At 43.7% G+C, this 14,376-nt stretch overlaps 1 protein-coding gene across 1 annotated transcript in view; it reads right to left on the bottom strand.

Annotated features, from left to right (window-relative positions):
* LOC115474884 (golgin subfamily A member 4-like) overlaps positions 1–14,376 on the bottom strand; it is a 191,417-nt gene that overhangs the window by 75,598 nt on the left and 101,443 nt on the right. The window contains exon 4 of the mRNA XM_030210613.1: positions 9,663–9,977. Within this exon, the coding sequence (XP_030066473.1) occupies positions 9,663–9,977 (315 nt within the window). The remainder of the gene's footprint in view (positions 1–9,662; positions 9,978–14,376) is intronic.

The raw sequence follows: 14,376 nt of genomic DNA, 5'->3' as shown, positions 1-14,376 counted from the left end.
TATATAATAAAAAAATGCCACTGAAATGTAGATGGAAAGCTATGACCACAAATGCTCACAGTCTAAGCAACAAAGTTCATGAACTGCAAGCCCTGATGTTAGAGGCAGACTTAGACATTGCTGCAATCATGGAGACATGGCTCAATGATTCCCATAAATGGGATACAAACATACCAGGCTATAATCTATTTAGGAAGGATAGAGATGGTCTATTTAGGAAGGATAGAGTAGCTCCGTATGTGAGAAATGATATCACAGCGACTGAAATGACAGGGGCCTGGGGAATGGAAGACGCAAAGCAATAAGGATCACCTTAAAACGAGATGATGGAACCTCTGTCCACATGGGTGTTGTCTATAGACCTCTGACACAATTGGAAGAACTAAATAAAGATCTGGTCACAGATATCTATAAGTTGGGAAAGAAAAGAGAGGTGCTGTTGCTCGGAAATTTCAATCTGCCAGATGTTGATTGGAAGGTTCCATCTGTGGAATCGGAAAGAAGTAGAAAGATGGTGGATGCTTTTCAAAGTGCTCTACTCAGACAAATGGTGATGGAACCCACGAAAGAGGAAGCAATGCTGGATCTGGTGCTCACAAATGGGGATAGTGTGTCAAATGTCTGAGTGGGTGCCCACCTGGGCAGCAGTGACCATCAAACAGTTTGGTTTGATATAACAGCTGAAGTTGGCGGAAGCCACTCAAGTCCTGTATTTCAAGCATGCTGAAGGGAAGCTGGTAGAACAGTCAGGAAAGCAAAGATGCAAATGGAATTAAAAATACTCAATATGGTAAAATGGAGGGCCAAAACATTTTTTAGATATGTTAGTGATAGGAAGTGCAAAAGTGGCACTGTGAGAATCAAAGGTGAAGGGGAGGAATATGTAGAAGAAGATTTTGATGGATCACCTTTTTTTAACACATAAGTTATGGAGATTTACATTTGAAAAAGGTAAGAAAAGAAACACCATGAAATTATAGGACAGAGAACAAATACACAGAGGATCAAACAAACATTTTTTTTAATCCATATTTCTGCACTGGGATCTCAAGTGTCTGCCAGATTCACTGAAGGAATGCCCTGGAAAAAAGGGGAAGGTTATTCCAGAAATAAGGAGCCAAAAAATAAAAAGCACTTTTATGGGTTACTTCCCAATGGGCATAGTGAAGAATAGGCAATACTAACCTATAATCATTCATTGAACGCAAGCAACAAGAGGGAGCACAAGGAACTGCTAGTTTTGCCAGATATCCCAGAAGCCCGGTATGAACAGCTTTATGAGTTAACATAAGAATTTTAAACTGGATGTGCTCATGAATGGGCAACCAGTGTAATCTCATCAACAGAAGCATTGCATTATCCCGACACTTTGCAAAACACAGAAGATGGGCAGCCGTGTTCTGTAGAGTCTGCAATCCCTTAACTTCGTAATCTGGGATACCGGCATAAATGACATTGCAGTAGTACAGTTGCGAGCCAACAAAAGCATGATACAATGTATGACGTATCTTAAGAACTGGAGAAATATGAATTGAAAAACTAAGCTGAGAGTCCAGGGTTACACCTAAGTATTTAAATTGTGTCACTGGCTAAATAGGGGTACCAAATAATACTGGGACCAGAGCTGGCACTGATACATGGCCAGGAAAGGGAAATGGGACTTGATATACCACCTTTCTGTGGTATTTTGCAACTACATTCAAAGCGGTTTACATATATACAGGTCCTTATTTTGTGCCTGGGGCAATAGAGGGTTAAGTGACTTGCCCACAGTCACAAGGAGCTGCAGTGGGAATCGAACCCAGTTCCCCAGGATCAAAGTCCGCTGCACTAACCACTAGGCTATTCCTCCACTCCTAGTTAGCCAACAAGCAGTTGATTTATCTGGAATTAGAATCAATTTTTTTTTTTAAACCAAGATGAAACCTAGTCCAAACAGTTTTGAAGAGGGATAAGATCCAGTGTAAGTCTGGAGACATAGAGGGGCATAATCGAACGTGAACGCCCATCTCCATGGGCGTCTATGTCCAAGAACAGATACGTGAAGGAGCGGGACAGACCGTATTTTCGAAAAAAATGGGTGCCCATCTTTTTTTTCGATAATACGGTTTGTGCCGGGCAAATGCATCGGACATGTGTGGATTTGAGCTGGGCAGTTTCGTTTTTCAGCGATAATGGAAAATGAAGGCGCCCAGCTCAAAAACAAACAAATCCAAGGCATTGGGTCGTGGGAGGGGCCAGGATTCGTAATGCACTGGTCCCCCTCACATGCCAGGACACCAACCGGGCACCCTAGGGGGCACTTGTAAAAAGTAAAATAAAAAATTTAAATACCTCTCAAGTCCATAGCTCCCTTACCTTGGGTGCTGAGCCCCTCAAATCCCTCCCAAAACCCACTGCCCACAACTCTACTCCATTACCATAGCCCTTATGGATGAAGGGGGGCACCTACATGTGGGTACAGTGGGTTTTGGGGGCGGTTGGGAGGGCTCCCATTTACGACCACAAGTGTAATAGGTAGGGGGGGGATGGACATGGGTCCACCTGCCTGAAATCCACTGCACCCACTAACAACTGCTCCAGGGACCTGCATACTGCTGTGATGGAACTGGGTATGGCATTTGAGGCTGGCATACAGGCTGGAAAAAAAAGTTGTTGAAGTTGGTGTTTTTTTGGTGGGAGGGGGTTAGTGACCACTAGGGGAGTCAGGGGTGGTCATCCCCGATTCCCTCCGGTGGTCATCTGGTCATTTAGGGCACTTTTTGGGGGACTTGTTCGTGGAAAAAAAGGGTCCAAAAAAATGGCCCAAATTCGCGCTAAAAACGCCTTTCTTTTTTCGATTATTGGCCGAAGGCGCCCATCTCTCCTCAGCCGATAAACACGCCCCAGTCCCGCCTTCACCACGCCTCCGACACGCCCCCGTCAACTTTGCCCGTTTCCGCGACAGATTGCAGTTGAAGACGCCCAAAATCAGCTTTCGATTATACCGATTTGGGTGCCTTCGCAAGATGGGCGCCCATCTCCCGATTTGGGTCGAAATATGGGCGCCCATCACTTTTGAAAATAAGGCTGGTAGTGAACAATGAAAATATCATCAGGAGGAAAATATGTACTAAAGCCTGCAAGTTGAATAAGGTGTGCAAGTGGGCTCAAAGAAATATTGAATAGGATGGTGGAGAGAATAGAGCCTGTGGGACTTCACAAGTCAAAGTAAGTAACTCAGATTGACCATTTATTTATTTATTTATGGTTCATTTCTACCCCACATTTTCCCACAAATGCAGGCACAATGTGGCTTCCATGAATTACAAAAGTTAAAAGACACAACACATGAAGTTTACAGTAGAAAAGGATAATACGCTAGCAGCAATAAGGAAGGCTAAACAGCAGAGTTACTAATGGGATACACTTTTTGCAGGGACTACCCTAAAAGAACGATTTTGAAGGTAAGATATAAACTAATTCAGGACAATGCCTGACAATCCACAGTCAGCAACATATTACAGCAGAAGGGCATGATCAATGACACCGAACACCATGGATAAATCTAATGAAACAGCCAAGGCAATATATCCTTCATCTAGTTTTTGATATACTTCACTTAGTAAAGAGGTCAAAACTGTCTCTGTACAAAAGCCAGGTCTAAATCCTGATTGGCGGGGGTGAAGAATTAGAGTTGACTCAAGATGGAGATGGGCTTGAAGTTGAACAAAAATGGTGTTTTCAATCAGTTTAGACAGAAAGGGTAGGTTTGATATAGGTCGATAGCTTGACAGAAGGCGGAATTACGTAACAAATATTTCTCTTCTGTGTTCACAGTTGAAGGGCCAGGAGCAGGACCGCAGAAGACAAACACAGATAGGAATGGAGGGGTGGTAGTCCCTGAACGATTTTCAGAGGACTATGTTTGTGAGGAGCTGGCTAAATTAAAAGTGGAGAAGCAATGAGGCTGGATGGCATAAATCTGAGGGTACTGAAGAAACTTAGGGACATTCTAGCAGTTCCACTGGATAACCTTTTCAATGCTTCACTAGAGTCGAGAGGACTGAACAGCAGCAGATGTGGTCCCTCTCCACAAAAGCGGAAGTAAGGACGAGGTTGGGAACTATAGGCCAGTAAGTTTGACTTTTGTGGTAAGTAAATTAACGGAAACGCTTTTAAAACAGAGAATAGTAATGTTTTTGGAATCCAATGCATTACAAGACCTGAGGCAACATGGTTTCACTAGAAGCAGATCTTGTCAGACAAAATCTGATTAATTTCTTTGACTCTGTGACCAGAGAATTGGACCAACTATTATCCAAACTCTACAGATCTCACCGTGACCTCTCTAACCTCATCTCTATTCCTCTACTCCCCTCCTCTTCTCTGCCCTTCTCTTGCAGCCTATGGAATGCCCGCTCTATCTGTAACAAACTCCCATATATCCAGGACCTCTTTATCTCGCGTCACCTCCATCTGCTCGCCATAACAGAAACCTGGCTCTGCCCTGATGACTCTGCTTCAGTCGCAGCCCTGTGCCATGGCGGTTATCTATTTTCACATACTCCTCGCCCTGCTGGCCGTGGGGGCGGTGTTGGACTACTTCTCTCTCCCTCCTCCAGATTTCAACCCCTTCTTCCACCTCAATCTCACTGTTTTTCCTCCTTTGAAGTCCACTCTATCCGCCTTTTCTCTCCTCTGCCTCTTCGAATAACGGTCATTTATCGTCCCCCTCATAAGTCCCTTTCATCCTTTCTCAGTGAGTTTGACGCCTGGCTTGCCTTCTTCCATGATCCTTCCTCCCCCTCTCTCATCCTTGGTGACTTTAATATTCCTGCTAATGATCCTTCCAACTCTTATATTTCCAAGTTACTCGCTTTAACGTCCTCCTTTAATCTCCAACTATGCTCCACCTCCCCCACTCATCAAAATGGTCACTGTCTTGATCTCATCTTCTCCTCCAACTGTTCACCTTCTAGTTTCCTTGCCTCTGATCATCCCTCCTCTGATCACCATCTTATAACTTTCACACTTAAATCTCCTCCCTCCCAGTCCCGTCCTATCCTATCTAATTTATCTAGGAATCTTCACGATATTGACCCTTCATCTCTATCCTCCCATGTTTCAAACCTCCTCTCTACTGTGGCACCATCCACGTCTGTCAACGAGGCTGTTTCTTCTTACAACAATACTCTATCCTCTGCCTTAGACACTCTTGCGCCTTTGATGACCCGCCCTGTAAGGCGTACAAAACCCCAACCTTGGCTGACTTCTAATATCCGCTACCTACGTTCCTGTACCCGCTCCGCCGAACGCCTCTGGCGGAAATCTCGGGCCCTTGCTGATTTCTTACACTTTAAGTTCATGCTGACCTCCTTCCAATCTGCTCTTTTACGTGCCAAACAGGATTATTATATCCAACTGACCAACTCTCTTGGCTCTAATCCTCGACTTCTCTTCACCACATTGAACTCTCTCCTCAAGGTGCCCCCTCCCCCAACTCCCCCTTCATTATCTCCTCAGACCCTTGCTGAATTCTTTCACAACAAGGTTCAAAAGATAAACCTTGCTTTCTCTACCTCACCAGCTCTCCCTCCACTAGTCAGTTCCCCTCTCTCTCCTTCCCCTCATTCCCTTTCCTCCTTTCCTGAAGTTACTATTGAGGAAACTACACTTCTCCTTTCTTCCTCAAAATGTACCACCTGTTTCTCTGATCCCATTCCCACCCACCTTCTTAATGCCATCTCTCCTACTCTTATTCCTTTTATCTGTCACATTCTCAACCTCTCACTTTCCACTGCGACTGTCCCTGCTGCCTTTAAACATGCTGTGGTCACACCTCTCCTTAAGAAGCCTTCACTTGACCCTACTTGTCCCTCTAATTACCGACCCATCTCCCTCCTTCCTTTTCTCTCCAAATTACTTGAGCGTGCCTTGATTTTCTCTCCTCACATGCTATTCTTGACCCATTACAATCTGGTTTTCGCCCTCTCCACTCAACCGAAACTGCGCTCACTAAAGTCTCCAATGACCTATTACTGGCTAAATCCAGAGGTCAATATTCCATCCTCATTCTTCTTGATCTTTCCGCTGCTTTTGACACTGTCGATCACAGCATACTTCTCGATACCCTGTCCTCACTTGGATTCCAGGGCTCTGTCCTTTCCTGGTTCTCTTCCTACCTCTCCCTCCGCACCTTTAGTGTTCACTCTGGTGGATCCTCTTCTACTTCTATCCCTCTGCCTGTCGGCGTACCTCAGGGTTCTGTTCTTGGTCCCCTCCTCTTTTCTATCTACACTTCTTCCCTTGGTTCATTAATCTCATCCCATGGCTTTTCCTACCATCTCTATGCTGATGACTCCCAAATCTACCTTTCTACCCCTGATATCTCACCTTGCATCCAAACCAAAGTTTCAGCGTGCTTGTCTGACATTGCTGCCTGGATGTCTCAACGCCACCTGAAATTAAATATGACCAAAACCGAGCTTCTCATTTTCCCCCCCCAAACCCACCTCCCCGCTCCCCCCGTTTTCTATTTCTGTTGATGGCTCTCTCATTCTCCCTGTCTCCTCAGCTCGAAACCTTGGGGTCATCTTTGACTCTTCTCTCTCCTTCTCTGCTCATATCCAGCAGACCGCCAAGACCTGTCGTTTCTTTCTTTACAACATCCGTAAAATCCGCCCCTTTCTTTCCGAGCACTCTACCAAAACCCTCATCCACACCCTTGTCACCTCTCGTTTAGACTACTGCAATCTGCTTCTTGCTGGCCTCCCACTTAGTCACCTCTCCCCTCTCCAGTCGGTTCAAAACTCTGCTGCCCGTCTCATCTTCCGCCAGGGTCGCTTTACTCATACTACCCCTCTCCTCAAGTCGCTTCACTGGCTCCCTATCTGTTTTCGCATCCTGTTCAAACTTCTTCTACTAACCTATAAATGTATTCACTCTGCTGCTCCCCAGTATCTCTCCACACTCGTCCTTCCCTACACCCCTTCCCGTGCACTCCGCTCCATGGATAAATCCTTCTTATCTGTTCCTTCTCCACTACTGCCAACTCCAGACTTCGCGTCTTCTGTCTCGCTGCACCCTACGCCTGGAATAAACTTCCTGAGCCCCTACGTCTTGCCCCATCCTTGGCCACCTTTAAATCTAGACTGAAAGCCCACCTCTTTAACATTGCTTTTGACTCGTAACCACTTGTAACCACTCGCCTCCACCTACCCTCCTCTCTTCCTTCCCGTTCACATTAATTGATTTGATTACTTTATTTATTTTTTGTCTATTAGATTGTAAGCTCTTTGAGCAGGGACTGTCTTTCTTCTATGTTTGTGCAGCGCTGCGTATGCCTTGTAGCGCTATAGAAATGCTAAATAGTAGTAGTAGTAGTAGTAAAGCTAGATGTGGTGTATTTAGATTTTAGCAAAGCCTTTGATATGATTCCACATAGACACCTAATAAATAAACTAGTGCCCTCGGTATGGGCCCCAAAATGGCTGACTGGATTAGGAACTGGTTGAGTGGAAGGCGACATAGGGTAGAAGGTAAATGGAGCTCATTCTGAGAAAAAGGATGTTACCAGTGGTGTGCCACAAGTTTGGTTCTTGGGCCGGTTCTTTTTAACATTTTTGTAAGCGATATTGCTGAAGGGCTGTTTGGTAAGGTTTGCCTCTCTGCAGATGATACCAAAATCTGCAATAGGGTAGACACCCCTGATGGTATGGATAATAGGAAGAAGGACTTCATGAAGCTAGAGGAAAAGTCTGGAATTTGGCACCTAAAAATGCTGGATCATGCATTTGGGCTGCAAAAACCTGGGGGAACGTTAGAATTTAGAAAGTGAAGACCCATCTTTTTAAAAAGGCATATCACATAGAATAACAAATATAAATGTACACATCTCCCACACCTTTACTCAGAACTATTTTTTATAATATCTGCTTGCTTTATACTTCTACTATATCACTCAAAATCTCTATTTAACAACAAGTAACTACTTTTATAATATCTGCTTGCTTTAAACTCTAATATGTTATTCAACATCTCTTTGTAACAATAAGTGATTACGTTCGATACATTGTAAGCCGCATTGAGCCTGCAAAGAGGTGGGATAATGTGGGATACAAATGCTATAAATAAATAAATAAATAAATAAAAGAGGAGCGAGATTTAAATGTGATCATATGTGATGATCTTAAGGTAGCCAAACAAAAGTAGAAAAGGTGACGGTGAAAGCTAGAAAGATGTTTGGGTGCATAGGGAGTAGAATGGCCAATAGGAGAAAGGAGGTGATGATGCCCCTGTTTAAGACTCTAGTCAGATCTCATTCAGAATATTGTGTACAGTTCTGAAGAACGCACCTTCAAAAAGATATAAATAGGATGGAGTCGGTCCAAAGGGCAGCTACTAAAATGGTCAGTGATCTTCGTCATAAAGCATATGGGAACAGACTTAAAGATCTCAATATGTATACTTTGGAAGAAAGGCAGGAGAGTGGAAATACGATAGAGGCATTTAAATATCTACGTGGCATAAATGCACAGGAGGCAAGTCTCTAGTGAGACCGCATTCAGAATATTGTGTACAGTTCTGGAGAATGCACCTTCAAAAAGATATAAATAGGAAGGAGTCAGTCCAGAGGGCAGCTACTAAAATGGTTAGTGATCTTTGTCATAAAGCATATGAGAACAGACTTAAAGATCTCAATATGTATACTTTGGAAGAAAGGCAGGAGAGGGGAAATACATCAGAGGCATTTAAATATCTACGTGGCATAAATGCACAGGAGGCGAGTCTCTTTCAATTGAAAGGGAACTCTGAAATGAGGGGGAATAGTATGAAGGTGAAAGGGGACAGACTTGGAAGTAACTTGACGAAATACTTCTTCATGGAAAGGGTGGTGAATTCATGGAACAGCCTCCCGATGGAAGTGGTGGAGATGAAAACAGTATCTGAATTCAAGACAGAATGGGACAAGTACATAGGATCTCTAAGGGAGTGATAGGGAGAGTAGATGGCATGGATGGGCAAGTCTGGACAGGCCATATGGTCTACATCTGCCTACATTTTTCTCTGTTTCACATACTGATGCCAATAGCCCCACAGGACCATTGCCAGCAGCTACCATACCAAGCAAAGACACGGAGGTTGAGGCTTGGAGCTTCAGGATCCCTCTTCCAGCCTCTGCCACATGGGACCATTGCCTCACCAAGTGAAGGCTCACAGGCTGTGGCTTGGAGCTCATAGTGCAAACTCCTCCTGCTCAATCACGGTAATGGTCATTAGATCAATCCCTCATATCTCTTCTGGCCAAGTACTCAACCATGGGGCTACAAACTGTTGACTGTGCCCCAGGGAGCCAGGCCCACCAAACCAAAAAGTCACCCTGCTGCACCAGTCTGACCATCTGATGGAGGCATAGATATTGACAAGTTCTAATTCTGCACCATCACTTATGAAGATGATGACATCACTTGTCATTGTTCTCTGTCTCTATCTATTGGTTGGGGAACATAACTCACTCATCTGAACTGGTCTAGCAGGATAAGGAATGGGAGTGGTGGGAGTTTCTCATTTTAGTCTTAGTAAAGTAGTGTGATTGCCATGTTAGTCCCGCTGGATACCTAGAAATAAAGATTAAAAGACAGCACTAACAACTTATTATTGTCTGAGAATCATGGACCTACCTCAGAGTATTTCCCTCTGTAGTTTCCCAGGCTGCGTTCCATCTGCCGCAGCCTCTGGAAGAGCTGTTCCTTGCTTAGACCATCCAGACTTCCTGGCACTTCCTCTGCCTCACTTTCAATGTCTGATGACGGATCAAACATGGGACCTGGGCTCTCCGTGTCTAGCCGATTCAGGGATTCCCTGGAAGAACTCCGTACCAGCGACTCTTTGGAAGATGAGCGGAAGAGGGCTTCTTTCATGGGACTTCGAAAGAGAGACTCCATGGAAGGCACCCGCAGCTGAAGCCTCTGTGCAAATGAATGCACATCACTTTTCTGAAGAAACACAAAGATTGTAACAAGGTTCAACGAAAGTCATTTGTTTGCAGCTTTTACAGAAAAAAATCCCCACTGTTTTGTTTGCAAATTTACTCTTCTGTTTTTCATGATGTCTTTTTTTCCTTAAAATCAATTTGCTTTGCCATCTGAAAAGCTCTGCCACTGGGTGCTAAGAAGAAATTTTACGGTAAATTTAAGTATGCAGACTAGAAAGGCTTTATGTTTACAGTACTCCATGTAACTGATTTATTCTGACATGTACTGTACAAACTTTGTTGGTCTATTACAGTTCAATGAAAGAAAGGCATTTGGCATTTCACAGTTATCAGCCTTCCAGGGTCCCACAATATATGGCACTCATATATATTTACTTCTGGGAGAATTCTGAGCAACTTATGCAATACAGAGGTTGCACAAAATTTTCCTCTACAGAATTCTGCAAAGGAACCAGAAGTGACAGCAGCTCACTTACATCCCATCTCCTTGGGCTGGTCACAACAAGTCAAGAAGAAAAGAGAAGTTATATGTAGGGCCACATCCTCCTCCTCTGCTCCCTTGGCCTGATTTGAACTGCATGGGATCTAGTAAAGAAGCATGGTTCAAATTAGAAGTCACTCTGAGCGGCAGAGTAGGAGGATGCACCTCTCCTCTTCTTATAACATGATCAGTGCAGGGAGAGCGGAAGAGACGGTAGAGTTGTGGGAAGAAGAGAAAGCAGGCTAGGGATGTGTGCCCTTGGGAGGGAGGTGAGAGCTCCGGATGTATGCCCTCAGGAGGAGGGAGCAAGCTCACATTTTGTACTCTGGGAAGAAAAGTAAAAAAAAAAAAAAAAAGCTTAAGATGTGTACTCTGAGTATGGAGGAGAAAGAGAGCTCAGGATGCAAAGCCTGGGATTGTGTGGCCAGCATGAAGTACCATTGTCCTGACCTTAAAGAAAACATGCTATTCAGCAAAACAAGTTAAAATATGAATAAGCTGTTATTGAAAGAGGTTTACTTGAAAATTAAAGACCTTAGATTTTCTTCTCTCCCCTATTCAGTGTGAAAATGTGAATTTAAAGAGAAATTTGTTTTCTTTTAAGTTTAATTGAACCATGTAATAAAAATGTCAGATTACAAAGTAATTCTCTAATGAGAATATCAATAACTTCCTAGTGGAACAGTGTATTAGTGTGATTTAATCACAAGTCATTTCCCCTGGTTTCTTATGTTGTTATAACAAGTTCCCTAGGTGGTAAAAGCAGAAAATAAGGCACTACTAACAAGAATCAGCTTCTTTATCACTACAGGGAAAGGACTGGCAATAACTTTAAATGGAATTATAGTACTTCATTCTTTAATATATTTCTGACATTTTATCACTGTATGCTTTTTTTTTTATCATCTCCTCACTTACAATTGCATCCATATACAGTAATACAGGAAACACAAGAGAAAAATACAAGACATCAAGGAAATTTAAAATAAATAAAGTACAATACATCCAACAACAGAGCAATCAGAAGATGCTTCTTTCTTTAAGCAGCCTTCAATTCAAGCTTCCTCTGGATTAGCCACATCTGAAATTTGCAACATCTCCCTAGTAACTAACGGGTTGATATTCAAACCGATTTAACCAATCAGAAATGGCTTCCTGACAGTTAAATTTCCTGTTTGGAGCTAACTGGTCATTTTGAGTACCACTTAACCAGTTAGTGCTGCTGAAAATGACTGGTTGGCACTTACAGTAAAATCATCCATTTTGGGGGTGTTAAGGGGCGGGGTCAGCACTTGGCCCGTTAAGTACCAATTTTCAGCACTTAACTGGCCAAGGTCACCACATAAACAGGACCACATAAAAGTCAGTCCTATCTTTATGCGGTGTCCGTAGCTAGTTAACTGCCGAATATCACACTTAACCAGCTATGGTGTAGCCAGCTCCAAAAACCCAGAAGTTCAATTCCGAAGCCTGGACATGATCCAGCATTGAATTTCTGAGTATAAAGCTGCTGGCTGAATATTGGGCCCATACAATTCAACAGGTTGCTTGGGATACCAAAAAAAAAAAAAATCATCGCCAAAGTAACAAAACAATTATATCTCAAAAAAGATATAGTAGAATTGGAAAAGGTACAGCGAAGGGCGACGAAAATGATAGTGGGGATGGGACGACTTTCCTATGAAGAGAGGCTGAGAAGGCTAGGGCTTTTTAGCTTGGAGAAGAGACGGCTGAGGGGAGATATGATAGAAGTGTATAAAATAATGAGTGGAATGGATCAGGTGGATGTGAAGCGACTGTTCACGCTATCCAAAAATACTAGGACTAGAGGGCATGAGTTGAAGCTACAGTGTGGTAAATTTAAAACGAATCGGAGAAAATTTTTCTTCACCCAACGTGTAATTAGACTCTGGAATTCGTTGCCGGAGAACGTGGTACGGGCGGTTAGCTTGACGGAGTTTAAAAAGGGGTTAGATAGATTCCTAAAGGACAAGTCCATAGACCGCTATTAAATGGACTTGGAAAAATTCCGCATTTTTAGGTATAACTTGTCTGGAATGTTTTTACGTTTGGGGAGCGTGCCAGGTGCCCTTGACCTGGATTGGCCACTGTCGGTGACAGGATGCTGGGCTAGATGGACCTTTGGTCTTTCCCAGTATGGCACTACTTATGTACTTATGTAAGAAATCTCAAATTAAAACTAGCACCTAAGACTAGAAATCTTGGTCTATACCAAGAAGTTACACTATCTGTTATGTATCACCTTAGACAAATATATGAATAGCAGACCCCAAAAAACAGTTAATTCCAATGTCAGTACATTAGTACTAAGGCAGACCATCTGGAAACTTAGGGCTTGCACTAGCTGTCTCCAAATCTCAAAATGGCTGCTGGAACCTCCAGAAGTAATCTTAAAAACTGCCGCAGGACGGAGCAGTCATTTAGAATGTGGAGCCAGCATGAGCAGGAACAACTGGGGATCACTCCTGCCCTGACTAGGCCACTAGATCACCGAGGCTTCTAATGCAGGCCCAGGAGGACAGCATTTTTGGTCCGGGGGGGGGGGGGGCGGGGGGTAGTTTTGGTTTCAGCCAAAAATGCACAGGCAATTTCAGCCAAAATAACATGGCCAAATCTGAATTTTAGGCCAGTTTCAGTGCTGAAGCCAGCTAGTGGTCAGCCTCTAGTTGGAACCCGCAAGTGAAGGGGTAACACTGCACCTAATGTTTGCTTACAAATGGAAAAAAAATGTGTTTAATGTCAGGGTAGGCCCACCTGGCCAGAGTGATCCTTATATGGTATTGTTTGATCTAAGAGCTAGATTTCTAACATGCTGACCAGTAAAATGGGGGATTACCTGAATAAAGAGTGGGCAGGATGGGAGGTCATAAGAGTAATGGAAGTGGTCCAAGTTGAAAAGAGCTACAAAAATGGCAACAGATATTTATTTAAGGATAGTAAACAAAAGCAAGAGAAAAAGAAACTGATATGGTTCTCCAAACAAGAGGCTGAAAAATAAAAGCAAAAGAGGTAGAATTCATGAAACGCAAGACACAAGAGGAACGCAAAGATTACTGGATAAAACTCAAAAGGAGACCCAGCCGGACAAGTATCCATATCATGGTTTCACAAAGTCCTGGGAAAGTATAAACCTGTACGAGATGTGAGTGAATTGGCTAAAAGGTGGAGTAAGGAGTCGAGAGAAAGGGTAACCGGGGGTAGGCTCTTGGCAGCCCTTAAAGGAATAACAGGAGTGGTACACAGCGTAGAGATGCAAGAGAGCCACTTCCAGACTATATATAGGGCATACTTTTTGGGCAGACAAGCATGGTATGCGGGAGCCATAGTTTCAGAGAAGTGTACGAAGTGCGGAGTGGGGTCGGCAACTTTACATGGATTATGGCAGTGTGTATATATCCGGATGTTCTGGTCGGCTCTCTCCCGATTTCTGTCAGGGGTCCTTGGAGGTTGGGTCAGGCTGTCTTTTCAACGAGTGGTATTTAGTGCAGTGGGAGTGTGGGATAAAGGAACCAAAGGGGAGAAACTCTTTCTAAGTAAATCCAGTATCTTGAGGAAAAAATGTATTTTTAACTATTGGGTCTCTGACAAGGCCCCATCATACTGGTACTGGAGCAATAAGTTGCATGAGCTGATGCTCTGGGAAGCGCGCGGAGCACGGCATACGGCAAAAAGACGACAGTCCTTTATTAAAATATATGGGGAGCCTATCTGGAACAAATTTTCTCTAGAGCACGAAGCCAGGTATTGAATGAGTTAGGGTGAGTGAGGTGTGAATGTGTGGGTTAGGGAGGGAGGTTGAAGGTTGGGGGGGGTAAGGGAGGGATGGGGAGGGTAGGAGGTGACATAAGGAGAAGAGGGGTTGGGAGGTGGGAAGCAAGAAGACACGCTGAATACATGA

Source organism: Microcaecilia unicolor, chromosome 1 (assembly GCF_901765095.1).
Source record: "Microcaecilia unicolor chromosome 1, aMicUni1.1, whole genome shotgun sequence".
Taxonomy (NCBI): domain Eukaryota; kingdom Metazoa; phylum Chordata; class Amphibia; order Gymnophiona; family Siphonopidae; genus Microcaecilia; species Microcaecilia unicolor.
The sequence above is the reverse complement of the archived record's forward strand: the minus strand, read 5'-3'. Positions and strand labels throughout refer to the sequence as shown.